This window comes from Vanacampus margaritifer, chromosome 10, assembly GCF_051991255.1.
Source record: "Vanacampus margaritifer isolate UIUO_Vmar chromosome 10, RoL_Vmar_1.0, whole genome shotgun sequence".
Taxonomy (NCBI): domain Eukaryota; kingdom Metazoa; phylum Chordata; class Actinopteri; order Syngnathiformes; family Syngnathidae; genus Vanacampus; species Vanacampus margaritifer.
Genome location: NC_135441.1, coordinates 27448121 through 27468059, shown reverse-complemented (window position 1 = coordinate 27468059; position 19939 = coordinate 27448121). Strand labels below are relative to the sequence as shown.

At 40.6% G+C, this 19939-nt stretch overlaps 1 protein-coding gene across 1 annotated transcript; it reads left to right on the top strand.

The window, feature by feature from the left end:
• Positions 1 to 15024, top strand: efemp2a (EGF containing fibulin extracellular matrix protein 2a). The gene is made up of 11 exons (XM_077577460.1): positions 1 to 265; positions 6029 to 6233; positions 6709 to 6757; positions 7765 to 7953; positions 9256 to 9378; positions 9455 to 9571; positions 10627 to 10746; positions 10831 to 10950; positions 11914 to 12040; positions 13009 to 13204; positions 13975 to 15024. Exons 2-11 carry the CDS (start codon positions 6129 to 6131, stop codon positions 14146 to 14148), a joined length of 1320 nt encoding a protein of 439 aa, XP_077433586.1. The 5' UTR covers positions 1 to 265; positions 6029 to 6128; the 3' UTR covers positions 14149 to 15024.
• The last annotated feature ends 4915 nt before the right edge of the window (positions 15025 to 19939 follow it).

The window sequence follows — 19939 nt, the reverse complement described above, 5'->3', positions numbered from 1 at the left end:
CTGCGCAGGGGGCCAGAGGGGGGGTAAGACGAGTGGGCGGTCCGCTCCCTCCTCGCGCTCGCTCTCTGTGTCTCCGGCTGGCTCGCCCTCCCTTCTTCCTTCTGCATGTGTTCAGCCGCTCCAGCTGTCTCCCACTCAGTCTCTCAGGGCGCACCGCTTGGAGCTTTAGGGACCATTTCCCCGCAGTCGGACACGCCGGGGTCAGGCCGACCGACCGACAAGACACGACACGACGCGACGCGCACATCTCTAACGAGACTTGCTGGTAAGTTTGCTTGACTTTATGTAATAGTTGACATCACCGCGTAATAACCATTAGGCCTTGTTCAATTGCACAAATCTCTCGGCTTCTTTGTGATTAGTTTTAGCCACATACAGACATGATATGTAATTTAAAAAAATATGTATATATAAAAAAAAAAAATGTTTTTCACTTTTTTTTTCGATTATTCCAACTCGAGGTTCGTACAATTTTTTACTCCATTAAGTTTTTAACTAACATATTTGTTCTTGGTCAAATTCCATTTTGTTTGCTGAATAGGCAATTGTAAAACATCCTCCAAAGTGATTTTTTTTTCCCTGATACCGTCCGTACATATTGAATATACTGCAGTCTTCAGAGTGAGCTTCCACTTCAACTCAAATCAAATTCTTCTTCATGGTCAGCTGAGGGTGTCTCCTCTTCTCTTGTCAATTCAGTGCAATTCAATGCCTTTAGGAAATCCATTTTCACCCATTTTACCAAATCGGATGATTCAACCAGTAACTACAACTTTGTTTTTCACGGGCTTATTGGTCAAAGGTAGCCACGATCGAGCCAAAAGGTAGAATTTCATGTAAAAAGTGCATAATTGATATATTTCAAGAGTTGAATTTGTAAATGACACTCAACTCTACTCATAACTTTATTTACACTTTCTCAACAGCCACAGCCGTATCAAAAAGCTGTACACAAAACATCAATGAATAATAAGAATATTATCATAACTAACCATACAAAATCTTCTCTACTCAAAATCCCACACCATAGCTCTCTTCACATTGGCACTCGGCATAGACGAGGTCCCGACATTTATTCTGCCTTATTGCACATGTTGCGTAAAGCTGAGATGGAAGAGGAGCAAAATCGAAGTCTCCATTATGTGACGGTGTTACGGTTCGACCAGATTCCAGCTGCTTAGACAATAATCCCTAGCCTTGGGAAATGTCAACCAAAACACGCTGAAAACCGTCCAACAAGCCAAACAGTTGCATATTGTTTTAATATGTATTATAAATAGTTCTCTATTAAAGATGGTAAGACAAGTAAAGTTTAGGACTTTGTCAGATTTTGGAGTTGCGGGCCACGAAAATAGATCAGGCCTTCTGTCGATCACATCCCTACATTCAGAACGGAAACGAGCAATCTCATGTGATATGTTCACAAGTCACACCTTGTGTATTGTTATTATTATTATTATTACCAGTAGTTAGCAGGGTCGCGTTAAACAGCATTCTTTTCTTTCCTTTATATGTTGTGGGCCGCAGAAAATGGGCGACAGGCCGCAAATGGAGCTCTCGAGCCAGACTTTGGACACGCGTTGCTGAAATGAATGGTGGTTTATGACCTCGCTGTAAAGTGGGAGCGAGATGAGAAGGACTTCTTCTCTCTGCTAAACATGTGACATGACTGCACCAGTGCTCGACTTTTGCGGCGTCAGCAGAGTATTGCGGCCCCATAATCACTGCAGCCAGTCGACTCCTTGGCGGGGCGCGTTTGACGGGCTGTAATATGAGGGTAGACGTGCGTGCTGTGCGATTGTACAGCGACGTCACCGCCGTCTCCGCTTCGCAAAGGAAAGCGGCGACTGCGGGGTGAGCCGGGCCAAGTGCATAAGTGCAAGTCACAAGGTGAAAACACGCAGGTGTCAAACTGCAGGAAGCCGAATACGCATCGCCGCTAAAGTAAAGAACGTTTGCCTACTTCATATTTGGGCTTGTTCTTGAAAATCGGAACAAAAATGGCCATTTTTCTTCTTTTTGAACAGATACTACAAACAAATCCCCTTTTTAGCACAATAGTTTTGTACCTCAATATTGATCTAATTTCAAATTTAATGTATTCAATGTAAACAATAAAAACTGAGAATTAGAGGGGTTGGCTTGGAGGTCAAAGTTCAGTGTCATTTGATGTAATGAAATGGACAGATGGGCCTGGTCAGTTATAGATAAGGTAAACAATTTAAAAAAGTTTAAATATGTGTTTTAAATATGTAAAACATTTGATTTAAAAAAAGTCATTCTCATTTTTATTTTTTGTAATTGATTTATGTACAGCTAAATTAACCACCTATTAAATTAAATAAGTAGTAACTATACTTTATTTGTAAAATGGTTATTTTTTTTCCTTTTATTGACCATAAATCAAACAATTATTTAATGAGAAAACTCTATAGCTACTAATGAATAGCTACATGAATGCGTGAAATATTGCAGGTGAGGTAGTAGATCGCACATCTGCCTCACAGTTCTGAGATTAAGGGTTCGAATCTAGGCTCTGTTCTGCCTTTGTGGATAGAGCTTGCACGTTTTCCACTGTACCAAAGACATTATTCTATAAGGCACAATTTGGCCATATAGAATATGTGAGTAGACACATTTTTTTGTATGTCCATTGAGGCTGTGATATAATTCCGTCTACGCGGTGCACCCGCGTTTAGCGCAGGGAATACAATACGTTCCAGATCTCTCAAATGGGAACGTCAGCAGCAAAACAAACAAACTGAGAATAAACAAAATAAAATATCAAAATTCTCACAGGCATTTATTCTCTGCTCAGTGGGAACGACAACTAATACTGAGATTACTTGGGGACCTTTTCTGCCTCTTCCTTTTGCTTTTAATTACACTGCATTTCTCCAGTCGAGCTCCGTGCTGCTACCAGGCATGTCGTGGCACAACGTGGTACTACACTGAAAGTGTACACATTTGTGGCACGTCTATTATAAAAGTATTGATTTGGCGCCATTTTGTGGCATCTTTGTTGAACTGCAGGGAGGATTTAGTTTCATTTGAATTCATGTCAGGTCTCTGTTGCCATCCTTCGCCAATAGCCGTCGTTCACTTTCCGGCCTCAGGTGAGAAAAGCAACAGGAAGGCACCAAACGGTGGTCTTGCTCCTTATTGCCAGCACATGATGATGACGAATCGGGCCCTTGACCCACTTGGCAGGGTGAGCCAGCGGATCATGGCAGCTCAAAAGAGAATTTCTCACGAGGCCCGCCGCTATCCATCACTGTTGGATTTTGCCACTGGAGCGCTCCCAGCGGTACCAGGGTGTGCTCGGGCTTCTCCGTGCCCAGCCGAGCAGAACAACACCAGGTCCGCTCATGTGTCCGTCCGCGTGTGGTCCCGTGTGTGTTTTCCCAAGTCCGCAGGTGGTCACTTGTGTAAGCGAGCTGACATTTTGCCTGTTAAATTGGGCTGACTGGCGATTTAAAAATGGAGCCGCGGAGGTCGGGGCCCAATCCTTATTGGATCACTTCCAACTAAGTCCTGTTGGGGTGCTATGAAATTAAATGTATGTTTGTCTTTGACAAAAGTCATCTCACTCTCTACTTGAGTAGAAGTACAAAAACTCGAGTGAAAAAAACTTTGGAAAATGTAGAAGTACACATTCAACTCCTTAAGAAGTACAATTAAAAAAAACGAAACTGTGACGTCTAAAAGTGAAAAAAATATTTTACCATGCTTATTTTTAGTAAGCAAATTTGGGACAAGGCAACAAATATTGACTAATGAGTGTTAATGCTGAAAACGGAGCGGGGCCATGCTTTTCCCACCCTTCCCTTATTGGGTCCATGGGGGGGGAGTTCCCGGAAAAGTGATACTCTGGGAACCGCGGCCGTGCCAGGGCATCCCGGCTGAGAATCGGCGGCCACATCCTCACCGCGGGCATTCCAGACGTGAGCCGCAGTCACCTCACCCCAGACGGACCGGTCACTTTGTTTTTGAATTTGACTAGTTTTGCTTCAGGTTTTGGTCCGTCCAGTAGAGGTGGCCAAAGTACTCACACTCTGAAACGTACTTAAGACAAACATTTTTGCCATGAGTTTTTTTTAATAAGGAAAATAATATACTTGGTAAAACATGTAGCAATGACGTAATTTAGTAGAATGTGAAGAATTGAACATTTTGTACGTTCTGATTTTCTTGATTGTGCTGCTTGTGGTGTTCATGCTTCCGCCACCTGGGGGCAGCATCATACAGGCATATGGATGGCCTTGGAGACGGTCAACTAAGCTCAGTAAGGTGCAGCAAAACTCGTTATTTTTCTGCCAGGATAAAGAATATATTATTATATTATCCGTCTGCATGTTAGTGTTCAAATATTCATTGCGTCAAAAAACCACAACTATCCATGCTAACAGGTAGCATGTAGCATGTTTGTTAGCTTTAAGCTAAGCAGACCTTTTCTCAGGCTATGGGGTTGTTTGAAATACACGATGCATAATTGTCTTTATTTTGTGTTTGCTTAGATAGTTCATAGATAGTTGAAATACTCAAGTAAAGTACAGTTAGCCTAAAAGTCAACTGAAGGACAGGAACCACGTGTTTGCACTTGCTGACTTCCCGCCAGCGCGGTTCAGTCAGGTCACGTAACTGCGGCCATCTTGGTATGTCGAGCGTCTCGAGACACAAATAGCCCGTGATGTCACGCTCTTGTCTTGAGGGGGGTTCGGGAAGGTGGGAGGGCAACCATGTCAAACCATGTGGTCTGCACTTTGTCTTGTGAGCCAGCCGCCGTTGATTATAACTTTGCTGTCATGCGTTCAAACGCCAGCTGCTTGGCTTGCACCCGCGTGGCCCTTTGGTCATGGCGAGGAGCCAAAGTTAGTAACTCGTGTGCACGGCCAATACGTCTTAACTATAAGGTTGCGCAATCGGGTGATTTCTCACAGCCAATCAGATAAACAATGGAAAACATTTCTATATACTGCTTTCACTGTTCAGGGTTCGCCGATCTCGACTTCAGTCAAAAAGGCAGACAATGCCCTGGACTGGCCACTCGACACTTACAAGGCCCAAAACAATAATAATAATAATGATAATAATTGATAATACTATGCAACATTTTCTATGACGTGGTAAAAAAAACCCCGATTTTTTTCCCCTCTGTATTATCGTGGCAAAATAATGACATTATGACCCCTCCATTACTATTATTATTATTCCTTTGCGACCTATTAGTTATGTTGCATGTGGGCCCCGAACCCCCGCGAATATCTGGGGTCCGCAGCACTACAACATTGACGCACCGTAGAGACTTTCTATGTGACTGACTGTAAACGAGCCAAAGTATTCTTGCAAGCCGGCCGTTGCCGTCTGCCAGGCTGAAGACACAGAAAGCTTTCTGTGCAGCGTCCATAGAAAAAAAAAGAAAAAAGCTGTTTGTGTAATGTTAACGCGCAGCTGTGCGACGTCACAATGTTTATGTGTTTCTACCTGCTGAAAGTCGCTCTCGTCAATTAGCAGTCAAGGCCGCACTGTTTGGCTGACAAACAGGCCAGCCAGCCCAAGTTGACTTTTTTTTTTTGGGGGCCTCAGCGATCGTTGGTTTTATTCATCATTTGGTCTGGTTGTAAACTTTTGGGGTTCAGGGAGAAATTTTTCCAAAGACCCTCTCAGAATCCTAACATTAATTACAGCTTACTAGCATGTGTACTTGTAAATGCTGTAGAATTTGTGAGGAGCCAAAAATTACAATGTCATGTCACCAAAAGTATGCTTGCTTAATGCTAACACGTAATGTGAAACGCCATAGAAAGGCTAATGGAAATTAGCATTGATGTTTTTATGAACAAATACAAACAGATCATACAACAATATTGACACATTCCTATCACTGGAGCTTTAAGCATTACTAGGGGGCCTTCTCTGCCTTTTCTGGCTGTTAATGACTGTGCGTGTCTTCCAGTAAGTTGAATGACACCATTTTCTTGTTGGATTCATGACATGTGTCATGTTGTCATTTCTTGTTTCCCCTCAGATGCCGAGTGACTGCGCCGGCCGTCCAAAGTCAACCGCCTCATTGCTGTGTGCGTGTGCGTGCGCGCGCGCGTGTGTGTTTATGTGTGTTCTGGTCTCACATGGTTAGTATGCAGGGGGCGTGCGTGTCAGTCGTGTGCGTGTGTGTGTGCGCGCTCCTCCACAGCGTTCTTTCGCAGCCGCCCAAAGAAATTGACACCCAAACGGTACGGATGCGTCACTTATCTCTATTTTGTTGTTCAGCTTTCAACAACTGTTGCGTCTTTTTCTTTTGTGTCCTGTTCGATGCTTTTGCGCACACGCACGCACACACTTTCACAAAGATCCCTTTCTGCTGGCAGCTTAGGGGGATGTTTTGCTCCTATTTCTTTTGGCTGAGTTTTACTTTCCAACAAAGTCAACAGCTACATTTTGCCCAAAATAATAATAACAGCCATATAATAATTATAATTATACATCTGACAAGTAAATATGGACGTGACATTTGGGTAGTTAAAATGTCACGCGTCACATACAGTAAGCATACTGTCTGTTGGAATTTGTACACAATTATCTACGATGCATTTGAAATCTTGTCTGTTGAAAAATACGATTGACAAAAACAATCATCCGTTCATTGAAAGTTTCTATTTTGATGTGCATATTTGATATTATTGTCTCACAGTGTTGTGCTCTTTCTAGGAATGCACCGATGGCTACCATTGGGACCCTCAGACCGAGCACTGCAAAGGTAAAGCAGGCGGGAGATTATGATTATGATTATGATTATTATATGAGCCCTCGGGCTCTGTTGAATTTTGCTACACATTCAGTGTCTTGATGGCCATTTTTGGCCTGCTTTTAATCTCTTAGCACGGCTTGTTTTCAAACATTTATTCAGCTGCAATTTTGATTTGTGTTCTGATTTAGGGGTGTGAAAATGAGTGCGTGAATTTAAAATTCCTTCAACGTCACTCATTTTTCTTTACGGGCGATTAATGGCCGCCCCTTACTTGGAAAGTCTGTACTGGGGGAATTCCAGTTGCGACACAGCAGACATGTCTGTGTCAAAATCTAGCAGTAATAAATTTTATAATAAAAATAATGCATATATTTGTGGAGACTGGGGTCAAGTTGTATTTTTTTTACAATTTTAAAAATGTGCAGAATTCCACAAGTTGCTTCATGTTAAAGATTCGATAGCTCTGAATATGAAAAGAAAAATGCACTGAGCTGTCACCAATGTCTTACAAATGCAATTATGCCATCTAGTGGCAGAAAAATGATCTCAACACTCGTTTTTTTTACCATACAGTACATCTTTTTAAATTTTAACTAAATGTTATTAATTATTATGAAATGACTGTATCAATGACTAAAAGATGCAGCTATATTTCTATTAATTTAGCATTTTTTCCACTTTTATTTTAACAAGAGTATGAAAACTTTAAAAAAAATTGTATTGTGCATTTAGAACAGATTAATTACAATTTGTGATTAATCTTGAGTTAATTATTGAAGTCATGCGATTAATTACAATGAAAAATTGACAGCCCTAGTTCTAATAATCATTAAAAACAAAATACATATATTTTTTTGTTGGTAGTAAAGAACAGAAGAATATAATCTAAATATAGAATGTTTGTAGTATGACTGTATAATGAAAAATAGCACAAGTATGATAACCCCGCCCCCACAAAGATGTGCGATTCAGGGCTTCTTTTGACGAGCATCTCTTGTCCGCGTTTGTGCCTTCAGACATAAACGAGTGCGAGACCATCCCGGACGCGTGCAAGGGGGAGATGAAATGCTTCAACCACTACGGGGGCTACCTGTGCCTCCCCCGCTCGGCCTCGGTCATCCCGGCCCCCGAGCCCCCCATCGTGCCCACCGAGGCCTTCAACCCCTGCCCCCTGGGCTACGAGCCTCAGGGAGACAGCTGCGTGGGTGAGTGTGGCCGTGGAGGGACAGGTGGTCCCAATTGCTCATGTGGCGGTGCCAATGGGATGTTATGCTTGGGGAAGGTGTGTGGGGGGGGGGGGGCAAGTAGCGGGAGCAGGTGTTGGTGGGTGTCAATGAGTGTGATTGTCCCTGTGGGGGTGGTGTGCGTGTGGGCCGGACAGAGTGTGTAGGAATTTGGTCGATTTCACACGATGACAGCTGCTGTCTTGCAGGCATGAAAAACACTTCCTGATTTTTTTTCACATTTTTTGTCCGTTATCTCATATGGAACGCCGGTTGAGCATTTATTCCATGTCCTTGATTTCCAGCTAAAGGTCGATCTATGAACGAGTCCTCTCGCTCCCCACCGGTTAGACAATTCTACACACTAGCAGAATGTAGGGCTGGGCATGGATTTGAATTTCCTCAATCCATTTGATTTCGATTCACAAAAGGTTCCGTTGGATTCGATCTCAATTTTTCCGGATTTGATTTGATCCGCTTCAATTCAATCGACATTGATTTGTTATGGAACATCAATTCTTCTTAAAGATCAAGGGCATGATTAAAAACTCTGCAAACAAATTCCACATAGAATTTGTGGAGGCAGTAACTGGTTAAATAATTCAATAATTGTAAACAAAGATGGTGCAAAAAGTCAGTTTTTTCATTAACTCATTCACTGCCATTGACGGCTATAGACGTCAAAAATTCATTTCAACTATTTCTATTAATTTAACATTTTTTTCCACTTTTGCTAACAAGAGTATGAAAACCTAGAAAAAAATGTATTGTAAATTTAGAACAGATATAAAATTTGTGATTAATCGCTAGTTTACTAGTGAAGTCATATGATTAATTACAATTAAAAAACTTAATCGCCTGACGGGCCTAATTAAAAAAAATATTTTTTTAAATAAGGGACGTTTAATCGTAATTAATTGCATGCTAATTCTTTATCTGTTATAAATGTACAATAAAAAAATTCTAGGTTTTCATAAAAAATGAAATTAAATGAAAAAAATGTTAAACTAATAGAATAGTTCACATGAATTTTTGACGTCTATAGTCGTCAATGGCAGTGAATGAGTTAATGTAAGAAAATCCTTTGAAATTCACGTAAACAGCAAATGTCAAGAAAACGGTCAAATACGAACACAAGTAGAATAATTGCGTCTTCCTGGTAATGTTTGTTTCCACCACTACTTGCAAAAGATACAATATAAAAAAAGTTGTTTGCTTGTTGGCGGGCAATAACGCGGGCTTGGCCGATAAATGACGAGCGCGCGGATTCCTTTGCAAGCGCAGACGTGGACGAGTGCGAGCGCGACGAGCACGACTGCCAGCCCAGCCAGCAGTGCGTCAACACCTTGGGGGCCTTCACCTGCCACTGCCCGGACGGGTACCGCAAAGTGGCCACCGAGTGCATCGGTGAGCCCGCAGCTCTTTTTTTTTGGGGTCCGCAGCGCTCCGATTAACGATTGTCTTCGCTCTGCTCCGCCGCCAGACATTGACGAGTGCCGGTATCGCTACTGCCAGCATCGCTGCGTCAACGTTCCGGGCTCGTTCACGTGCCAGTGCGAGCCCGGCTTCCAGCTAGCGGGAAACAACCGCTCCTGCATCGGTGAGTGGGATTTTTGGGGGGGAACCGACTAATGTCTTTCGTCTTTCGGTTACTTTCAATGAGTTTTTAGAGCAGATTGCTTAGGTTTTATTTGGTCAAAAATACCTCAATATAGTTGAGTTTTATTATTATTTTCAATTTCCTTTGTGTACATATAGTATTTGTCAAGTGTGAGATCTTTTTTTTTTAAACAAAACAAAGGTAATAAAGTAAGTTACAATTCTCAAAAGACTTTTTGACCCTCTTCTTTGTGGACATATAATGCAGCAATAATGAAATAAATAAGTATGATGCATACAATGTCCAATCTGAAAAAGGACTTTTCAACCATAGTTATAGTTAGCTTTAGTTAGTTTTACAAATGTAAAGTCTAGTTTTCAGTGTTTTTATTTGATTTAGTTAATGATTTTTTGTTTTCAATTTTAGTTCTATTAATTTTAGTTAACTATAATGTTCTTGTTTTTTTATATATTCTTTATTATTTATGTATCTACTATATTATTAAATTTTTAAAATATATTTTTTATTAATTTATTTCAGAAAAAATCATTAGACTTTTTAATGTATTATTTTATTTTATTTTCAACATATTTCAATATATGTAATCATGTAATTTTGTTTTAAAATATTTCCATCTATTCATTTTGTAGTTTTTTTATTTACTTTTTTTTATGTATTATCTTGTTTTTATTATTTTTTATATATATTATTGCAATTTCAGATTTTTTGTGACCCTCTTAAAATAATTGCCCAACTAAATTTTTGGGGCAAATTTTTTTTTTTGCTTAATTTGGTGATGCCAATGGTTCCATTTTTTTGTGTTTCCTGGAAAAATCTGGGGGAAAAAATGACTTAAGTGATTATTTTAAGACTATTTCTTTTTCGATTATATTTTACATTCCATCTCATTACGGTGTCAGTTGCTCTCCGACGAGTGGCAGGTGAGCTGCAGCGTATGACTCAACATCAGCCAATCGCATCGGTTTAGAAATCCCAGCGACCAATCGCGAAAGTGTCCAAACGAGAGTCTGACAGCAGGCGTGCTTTCCTTCCAGATGTAAACGAGTGCGACATGGGGGCGCCGTGTTCTCAGCGCTGCTACAACACGTACGGCACCTTCCTGTGCCGCTGCGAGCACGGCTACGAGCTGGCGCCCGACGGCTTCGCTTGCAACGGTGAGTGGCCGAACGGCGTCGACGAGGCGCCGCGCGGCGTCTCACCCGACTCCGCTGTGAGTGACGGCGCATGCCTTGTGGCAGACGTGGACGAGTGCAGCTACTCCAGCTACCTGTGCCAGCACCGCTGCGTCAACCAGCCCGGAAAGTTCTCCTGCGTCTGCCCTGAGGGATACCAGCTGCAAGGCACGCGACTCTGCCAGGGTGAGTCGAGATGCGGGCGTGCGCCCAAGCAACGCACGGCAAAATGTTGAGAAAGTAAAATACAACAAAAAAGGAAATTCAACATCTTTTTTAGGGGGAAACATTTCAACAAAAGAAATTTCAGAACAAAGCTGAATAATTCATAGTTCATAGTTTTAAAAAGTTTAATATCTTTTTAAGGAAAAATGTCGTTTTTCATTTATTTTTTAGCAAAGAAATATAATTTTTGGGGGGGGGAGAAAAAAAAAAGAGTTCATTTTTTTAAATACATTTTTAGAAAAATAATAATTTTCAAATAATATAATAATATTTTACATGACACTTCATCATTTTCATTTTTTTCTAGGATTCTATATTTAAAAAAAATAGGACTTTCTGCAAAAATATTTAGAACACAATTTAATTTGTTTAGAAAAAATTAAGATCTTAACTTTTTTCAGAAAATGTTAAACAAAAAAATCTTGAATTATATTTTATCAAGGAAAATATGGAATCTAATACTTAAAAAAAAAATATATATATATATATATATATATATATATATATATATATATATAAAAAGGAGAAAATATATATATATGTATATATATATACTGTATATACATATATATATATATATATATATATATATATTTCTTGCAAAAAGTTTATTATTACCACAGAAAAAAAGTTTTAGATTTGAATAAAAAGTCAAGGAAAAATGTTTAATATTTCAGGAATATAGCTATATTTTTTTAAGATTGAGTCTGTCACTGAGTCTGTTTCAGTTTTTTTTATTATTTGCAAAAAAATTGTCACAAGTCGAATTTTCTATATTGATTTTAAAAAGAAAAGATTGTTTTTCAAGGAAAAGATTTCTGAGAACAAATATTAGAGAGAAAAAAAAAAGACTTGTATGGTGTCTGCGGAGCCCAAAAGTATTTCCTGGACAAAAAGCCATCTTCATGTTGGCCGCCTGCACAGACATCAACGAATGCGAAACGGGCGAGCATCAATGCACGGACACGCAGACGTGCGTCAACATCCACGGCCGCTACCAGTGCGTGGACGCCAACCGGTGCCAGGACCCGTACGTGCAGGTCTCCGACAAGTGAGTGCACGCACACACTCTTAACATGGTGGCCTTCGTTTCCCACCAATAATCATCTCCAGCGCCAAAACGTCCACGTTGACTTTTGCCCACACCCAAATGCAACTTTGCTCCGCCGGATTGCTAACAGATGGAAGACGCCGTCAACAGACGCACGCATTCAAACCATGAGCACATTTTCATGTGTTTTATGGCGAGCTTGTGACGTCAAAAAATGTCAGAGACTGTAAGATGTTGAATGAGAAAGACTGGACCAAGTTATGTTGGAGATACTCATAAAAATAGTCAGCATTTTCTTTCCATCTTTTTTGACATTTTTGAGGAAAAAATACGAATCATCGAGCAAATAAAACACGCAACGGGCCAGGATATCAGTCGCCAAAAATCTGGCCTGTATAACATTTGAAAATTGAAATGTTGTTTTATTGTAAAATGACGCAAGATATTTAATTAAGCAGGTGTGCATTTTGTTGACATTTTGTATTTATGTTTGCTGTAATGTAGCAAAATGGAATTGTTTCTAACCACATTTGTGATTTGAGCTCAACAGTTTGGGAAAGAAAACTGAGCTCTGCTGACCTCTGCTGGTTGATTTTGTACCGACACTTTTCAAGAACAATTCAAGAGAGCTTCTACTTGTTAGGAAAAAAAATAGTATATCTTACAGAAAGTCAAATTTTTTTGGGGGGGGTTGTTAATTTGGAGGAAAAAAATCTCGAGAGTAACATTTGTAAAGTATTTATAAAGTTTTAGAAACACATTTATAGTTTCAAAGGAAAGAAATCAGATATCAGTGAAAGAAAAAGGTTCTATTTTTAGGTTTAGAAAAAACATGTTTACTGCATTTTGAGAAGAGCTGTTAAAAAAAAGTGGTAATATCTTTTTTTTTTTTTTTTCAGAGTTGCATGTTTTTGTGTTCATTTAAAAAAAAAAAACTTTTATGAGGAAAAGGATTGATTTTTGCGCAGCCGCTGCGTGTGTCCCGTGACGAAGGCGGCGTGCCGCGATCTGCCCTTCTCCATCGTGCACCGCTACATGAGCATCACGTCGGAGCGCTCGGTGCCGTCCGACATCTTCCAGATTCAGGCCACCAGCGTCTCACCGGGGGCCTACAACACTTTCCGCATTCGCGCCGGCGACCCGCACGGAGACTTCTACATCCGGGTGAGGACACGCCCACACAAACCTGCAGCGATCGACCACCAAAATCAAGTTGGACAAAATTGGATGGATGATTTATTTTTTTGATTTTGTGGGGTGAAAAAATATTCATATTTTCCAGAAGGAAGTTGTTTATTATGGAATTATAATTGTGCCATCAGTTTTCATTTGGATTTCTACCACTGAATTGATTTACCATCAAAAAATTCTGTGTAATTTTTAAAAACGGAATTTCTAACACAAATTTTCCTTAGCATCAAATAAAAAAAAAAAAACTGTTTTGTTTTTTAAAAAAATTTACAATTCAGGAACAAACTAATTCAATATTATTTTTAAACAAATCATTCTTACCATTAAACACTGTTTTTCTAAGAACAAAAATTCTGTCAAAAATGTATTGTTCAAAAATTTGAAATCAGTCTAAAAAAATTCTGCCTCATTTTAAAAAAAATTGAATTTCTGACAGATCTGACAATTTTCATAGATTGTTCTTAACATTGCTCAAAATTCAAATCCGTTGTCTAACATTCAGCATCATTTTCTATAATTTTTGATATGTAATTTTTGGACGGTGACATAATAAAAAAAAAAAATGGAAATTCTGTTGAAACTTTTAAAACAGGTTTTATATTTTGGGATAATGAAAGAATTGGAGTCCGCTGACGCAATTGTTCCACATGACGACGCTGAAAGCGATCCTGCGAACTCGCCTGTGGAACAAAACGCGCGGCGCTGGTGGTCGATGACGAATTTGTTCTTGTGTTTGCGTTCAGCAAATCAACAACATCAGCGCCATGCTGGTGCTGGCCCGCGCCGTGTCGGGCCCGCGCGAGTACACGCTGGACCTGGAGATGGTGTCGGTCAACCCGCTGCTCAGCTACCAGGGCAACTACCAAAGCAGCTCCGCCCTCAGACTCTCCATCTACATCGGCCCCTACACCTTCTGACACCCGCTGAGCGGCAAACACCCGCAGCCAGCGGGCAGGACGGACGACGAGGCACCGTCAGAAACTCTCATGTCGTCTTCAAATGTGCAAACTTTTCCCTTTTGGATCTTTCGAGTCCTTTCCACACGTCACACACATGGAAATCCCTTTCAGCATTTCGTTCATATGATACTAGTGCGAATGAAGAGAAAGCCACTTGAGCATTTATTCCATATCCTTCACATCATGATGACTGCGCACTAGTACACTCTTTGTCCTCACTAGTAAAGCCATTTAGTGCATGTATTGGATACCTGGGGTGCACTAGTACTCACGCGTCATGCACTAGTAGCCTTCTTAATATACTGTAGTTTGCTCTTTGTGCTCACTAGTAGCACAACTACAGTACATGATACTGTACATACTTTACTAGTGAAGCACTCGATGTCAGCAGTCATACTAGTAACACAAACTACTGCACACTTTTGCCTCATCAGTAACTCGTACCTACTAGTATGCCAAAGCTGTCCTACTAGTGTGCAGAAATGTGGCACAGTAGTGGAAGTTGGTCCTAGTTGTACGAGTGCGCTGAATTGTTCTGCTAGTGAGGACAAAGCGGCTACTAGTACAAGGACCTTAAGCGGATGTCAAGGATATGGAGGAGATGCTCAACACGGCTTCCTGTTGGTACACATTGTGGGGACTTCGAGAAGCTAATGACAATTCAGACGAGTGTGTGTGTTCATGTGTGTGTTGCTTTTAATTTTCTAACGATCTGCACAACTTCCAACATCTTCTTCTTCTTCATGCCGCTTAGATTTGCGACATCGGAACATCCCGTTTGTATTTTTATTTTTTTCTTACGTCCTGAAGGCCAATAAAAACACCTTACATTTACCACTGTTCCCAAAACTTTTATTCTTAGATATATTTGTTGTCCAAAATATTTTTTTCTAGTGAATATGCAGTCTTTTTCTAAAATATTTTTTTCTTGAAAATAAAAATACAACATTTCTCCCAATAAACATTTACATCCAAAATGTACATTTTTTTTCTCAAATATGCAACTTTCAGACCCACACTCCCAAGAAAGCAATAAAGGATTAAAAAAAAGAACTTTTAAGAAACAAATATGAAACTTGTTTTCTACTTTTCTTGAAAAAAAATGTACCCCCCCCAAAAAAAAACTAAAACAAAACATTTTCCCCCTATAACCTAAACCACCAAAATATTCAAGACAATGACAGTTTGTTCACTCCTCGCCCCCCTCATTCATGCGCACACCTTTTAATCCATCACTTCAAAAAAAAAAAACATATGCTCAGAAATTCATTAGCCGGCAATAAAATGATGATGACGTCATGCAGGAATTTCATCTCGTCCCCAACGGAAGGTAAGGAAGTGTGTGTGTGTGTGTGTACATGCGCGTTCCCATCTGTTTTCATGAAGGGGTGATTTTGAATGACAAAAAAGGTGTGTATTTTTCACAAAAACGAAACCTTTCCAATGATGAGGCTTTTTCTTTTTTTTCTTTTTTAAAAGCAAGCGTCATCTAGGTTTCAGCACGAAACCTTACTTTGAAACCCTAATCCTAGTTTAAAACAATCATTTGAAACCCCAACCCTAGTTAAAAACCTTAATTTGAAACCCTAGCATTGTCTTAAATCCCTACTTTAAAACCCAAATCCTAGTTTAAACCCCAAATTTGAAACCCCAACCCTAGTTTTAAACCCTAATTTGAACCCGCAACTAGTTTAAAACCCTAATTTGAAACCCTAGCTTTGTTTTAAAACCCTACTTCGAAACCCTAATCCTAGTTTTAAACCCTAATTTGCAACCCCAACCCTAGTTTAAAACCCTAATTTGAAACCCTAGCACTGTTTAAAAAACATACTTTGAAACCCTAATCCTAGTTTAAAACACTAATTTGAACCCACAACCCTAGTTTAAAACCCCAATTTGAAACCCTACCTTTGTTTTAAAACCCTACTTTCAAACCCTAATCCTAGTTTAAAACCCTAATTTGAACCCCCAACTCTAGTTTAAAACCCTAATTTGAAACCCTAGCTTTGTTTTAAAACCCTACTTCGAAACCCTAATCCTAGTTTTAAACCCTAATTTGCAACCCCAACCCTAGTTTAAAACCCTAATTTGCAACCCCAACCCTAGTTTAAAACCCTAATTTGAAACCCTAACACTGTTTAAAAACCCTACTTTGAAACCCTAACCCTAGTTTTAACCCTAATTTGCAACCCCAACCCTAATTTAAAACCCTAGCACTGTCTTAAAACCCTACTTTGAAACCCCAATCCTAGATTAAAACATAAATTTGAACCCTAATTTAAAACCCCATCCCTAAAACGTATTTTTGGGAGAGAAAGCAAGACATTTTCGATTTTCCATGAAGGTGACACACTCACACTACACAGGCTTATACACACTCCCATTTGTTGTCGCTGAGGGTGGTGATGAATCACACGCACACACGCACGCACGCACACGCACACACAGACTGGCGGAAGAAGAAGAATTGACAATGACGCTTTTTTCATATACACAACATTTAGCTTGCAGCTACAATTTAGTATACTACCATGTTGGTGTATTGAAAGATAGGACAAAAATTAAGCCTCGACGGGTCAGGTGTGTGCGTGCGTGTGCGTGCGTGCGTGCGTGTGCGTGTCATAGGAGAGACATTCGACCACAGGCACACACAATCGGTGAATAGCTGAGAGATCATATAAACAAGTTTCTTTTTTAAGAAAAGTTATCAGAAGGTTTTTATTTTGTTGCCATGGCGATGAACGTGTCATGAACGTCACTATTTTACAGAGCTGCGCAATTTTCAATAAATGTCTCAATAGCGCCCTCTGGAAATTTTTCACCAAGCATTTCCTGGTTGTTCATTTCACTAGAAAATTGGGAGGCGTGACCCAAACGTCAAGACCGCCAAAACGCTCCATTTGAATGATCAAAATCTATCCAATTGTCTTGGAACTTTGACGTTGAAAATTAAAAGTTTTATTTATTTATTTGTCGCGTGCTGTTGCCGTTGTTGGCGATCGATGCACGTTTGCAAAGGATGGCGCTGTGCTGTTTTTAAGAGTCTACTTGGCGCGCACGCACGCACACACACACGCACGCACACGCACACGATGTGACAATCTGTTACGTGCGGCTGACGTTTTTTCGTTTTGTCTTTTAAATAAAGGATTGATGTGAATGCTGCGACCTCCACTTTGGCTTCTTTTTCACATTACATAAACGCGTTTCGCAAGAGGCAACAAAGTGTTGCCATGGTTGCGTGGGCGCGCGCACACACACACACACACACACACACACACACACACACACACGCACACACACACGCACCAACTCGAACGCGACGCAGTGTCGACTGCTTAAGACGTTCGTTTACCCACAAGCACAAGAAACATAAAAAGAAAAAAGAAAAAAAAAGCAAAAAGAAAAACCCTAACCCTGAGCCACTTGAAAAAATAAACCGCGGGAGCCACAAATCGTTTGGGCATCAAAAGTGAGCTTGGACTTTGCTCTCCTTTTTTCTTCGCACACACCCTTCAAACAAGTGGCCCGTTTGAAGCGATATGTCAGCGCATCCGCCATGTTGGATGTGGCAATCGTATTCGCCATTAAAACGGCAAATAATGAGTAAGATTGAGTTAGAATGGGATCATATCATCAAAGGTAATGGTTCCTTGTTAATCCAATATGTTGTGGCTTGATGATACATCTCCAAGGAGAAAGTGAAACTGAACGAGGCATCTTTACAAATAGCTTTTACTTTGCCTCATCCAATATGGATGCGGCGTATGTACTGTAAATGCTGGCCATGAAAATACGGTCTGCGGGCGCCATTCAATGGACGGATGCACAGAAGTACTACGCCAATGTATCCAAATATAGGGGGCGAGTTAATGCTGTGTGTAGGTTGTTCATAATAATGAAATAATGCCCCCCTTAAGCCTGAACTCTGGCGATGGCTCTGTCTGAATCGTAAGCTGCATATAAGCGTCTTTTTGCGTTCAAGTTCATTTTTGACGCAACGTGACTGCTTTGAGCATCACACAAAAGTTGTTATTGTTATGTTTTGCAAGAGTTGATTTCTTTTTTTGTCATCAAACTCGAGACGTGTTTTGTTCTGCACTGCTTGACTCACAACAAGTGTGCTTACCATTCCAAAATGGAACGAATGACCAAGCGCCAACCGACACCGACAACGACACGCACGCCAAGCAAGCTGGAGTCAAAGTACGTGTGAATGGCAAACACGCACGCACGCACGCGCACTACATGTCCTCACGGTGTCAACAACAACAACAACGGGTGCGAGTGCAACATACGGACACATGTAGAAGAACGGCGCTCACTCATTCAGGCACCGGCAATGAGTGACTGTGTGAGTAAGTGAGTGAATTTTTTTCTTCTAATTTCTAATTCTAATTATAATGAGTGTGAGTTACTGGTCATTTAGACACTCACTCACTCACTCACTCACTCAGTAGAAATGAGAGTTACTAGAGCGTTGGTGAGTTACTAGTGAGTGAGTGACTAAGTGAGTCACTCATTCACTTTGTATAAATGAGAGAGTTACTACTTGTATTAGTTGATTTTTTTAATCAATTTTATTTAAACGGTTGAAGTATATTTACATTTTGCGTGTATGTAACTACTAAATATTGTAAATAGCAAAAATGAAAATGTGAGGAAAATGGACAATTTGACACATATTTTTCTACTGGGAAGAGAGCGAGCGCGCGCGCACACGCAGGAAAACATTGGGCGAGCAAGTGGCCGCCTGCTCCTTGTCGGCTGCCCAGCGGCTAAAAATAAACCGCTTATTGAAAAGGCACAAAGAAGAAGGTGCAAGGCGACATGTACGGCCGCAGCACAAGAAGAGGAGGAGGAGGAGGAGGAGGAGGAGGAGGAAGATGAAGGCGTTTTTTCCGTGCTCCTTATTCAGCGCTTGCACATCACAAACTTGCCTTTTGTGGGAGGCTCACACTGAGCACTGCGTTGAAAAAAAAAAATTGCGTTTGGATGTGATGAATGCAATCAACATGTGACGAAACAGTCATTCATCGATAACGCATGTTGATAAGTGATCAATATGAACTAATCAATAACAAAAAAAAAAAATCGAATTCACATTTGAGCTCATTTTCCACGCTTGGGTAAGATCAAGTATTCATTCGGTCTTAATTCGCTGTTGTGAAAATTCACTGGCTCTCATTGATCAAAATGGATCAATCAATCAACCAATCAATCAATTCTTACTTTGACTGACTTTTCTTGTTGTTTTCAAACACGGCCGCTTGAATCAGCCAAACGCCGACTCCATTTTGTCCTTCTCACACCCCATTCATCAACAACACGCACTCCGTGTTCCTGACTCACACGCCGGACACGTCGACGGCGATCTCGTGTTCGGCGACATCGGCGGCGGCATCGGCGGCATCGGCGGCGTGCAGATGTCCTGCCAACAGGTGCGACTTTCGCACCAAACCGAGCTCGGGACACACACACACACAAAAAAAGTGCCAAAATTCGGCATGTTCCCGCTCACCTTTAGTCATCATCGCGACACAAACAACACTGACAGAACGCACGCACGCACGCACGCACGCACTTCATCTTCATCTTCGTCATCATCATCGTGCAAATTGGGGCTGCCTGCTGACAAATCAAATGTGTTCAAGTCACACAAACACAAAAAGCGACAAGCACTTTACAATCAATCTTCATCTTCTTACATGAAAAAAATGTACATTCAATAAATAAGTCTTATTCACCA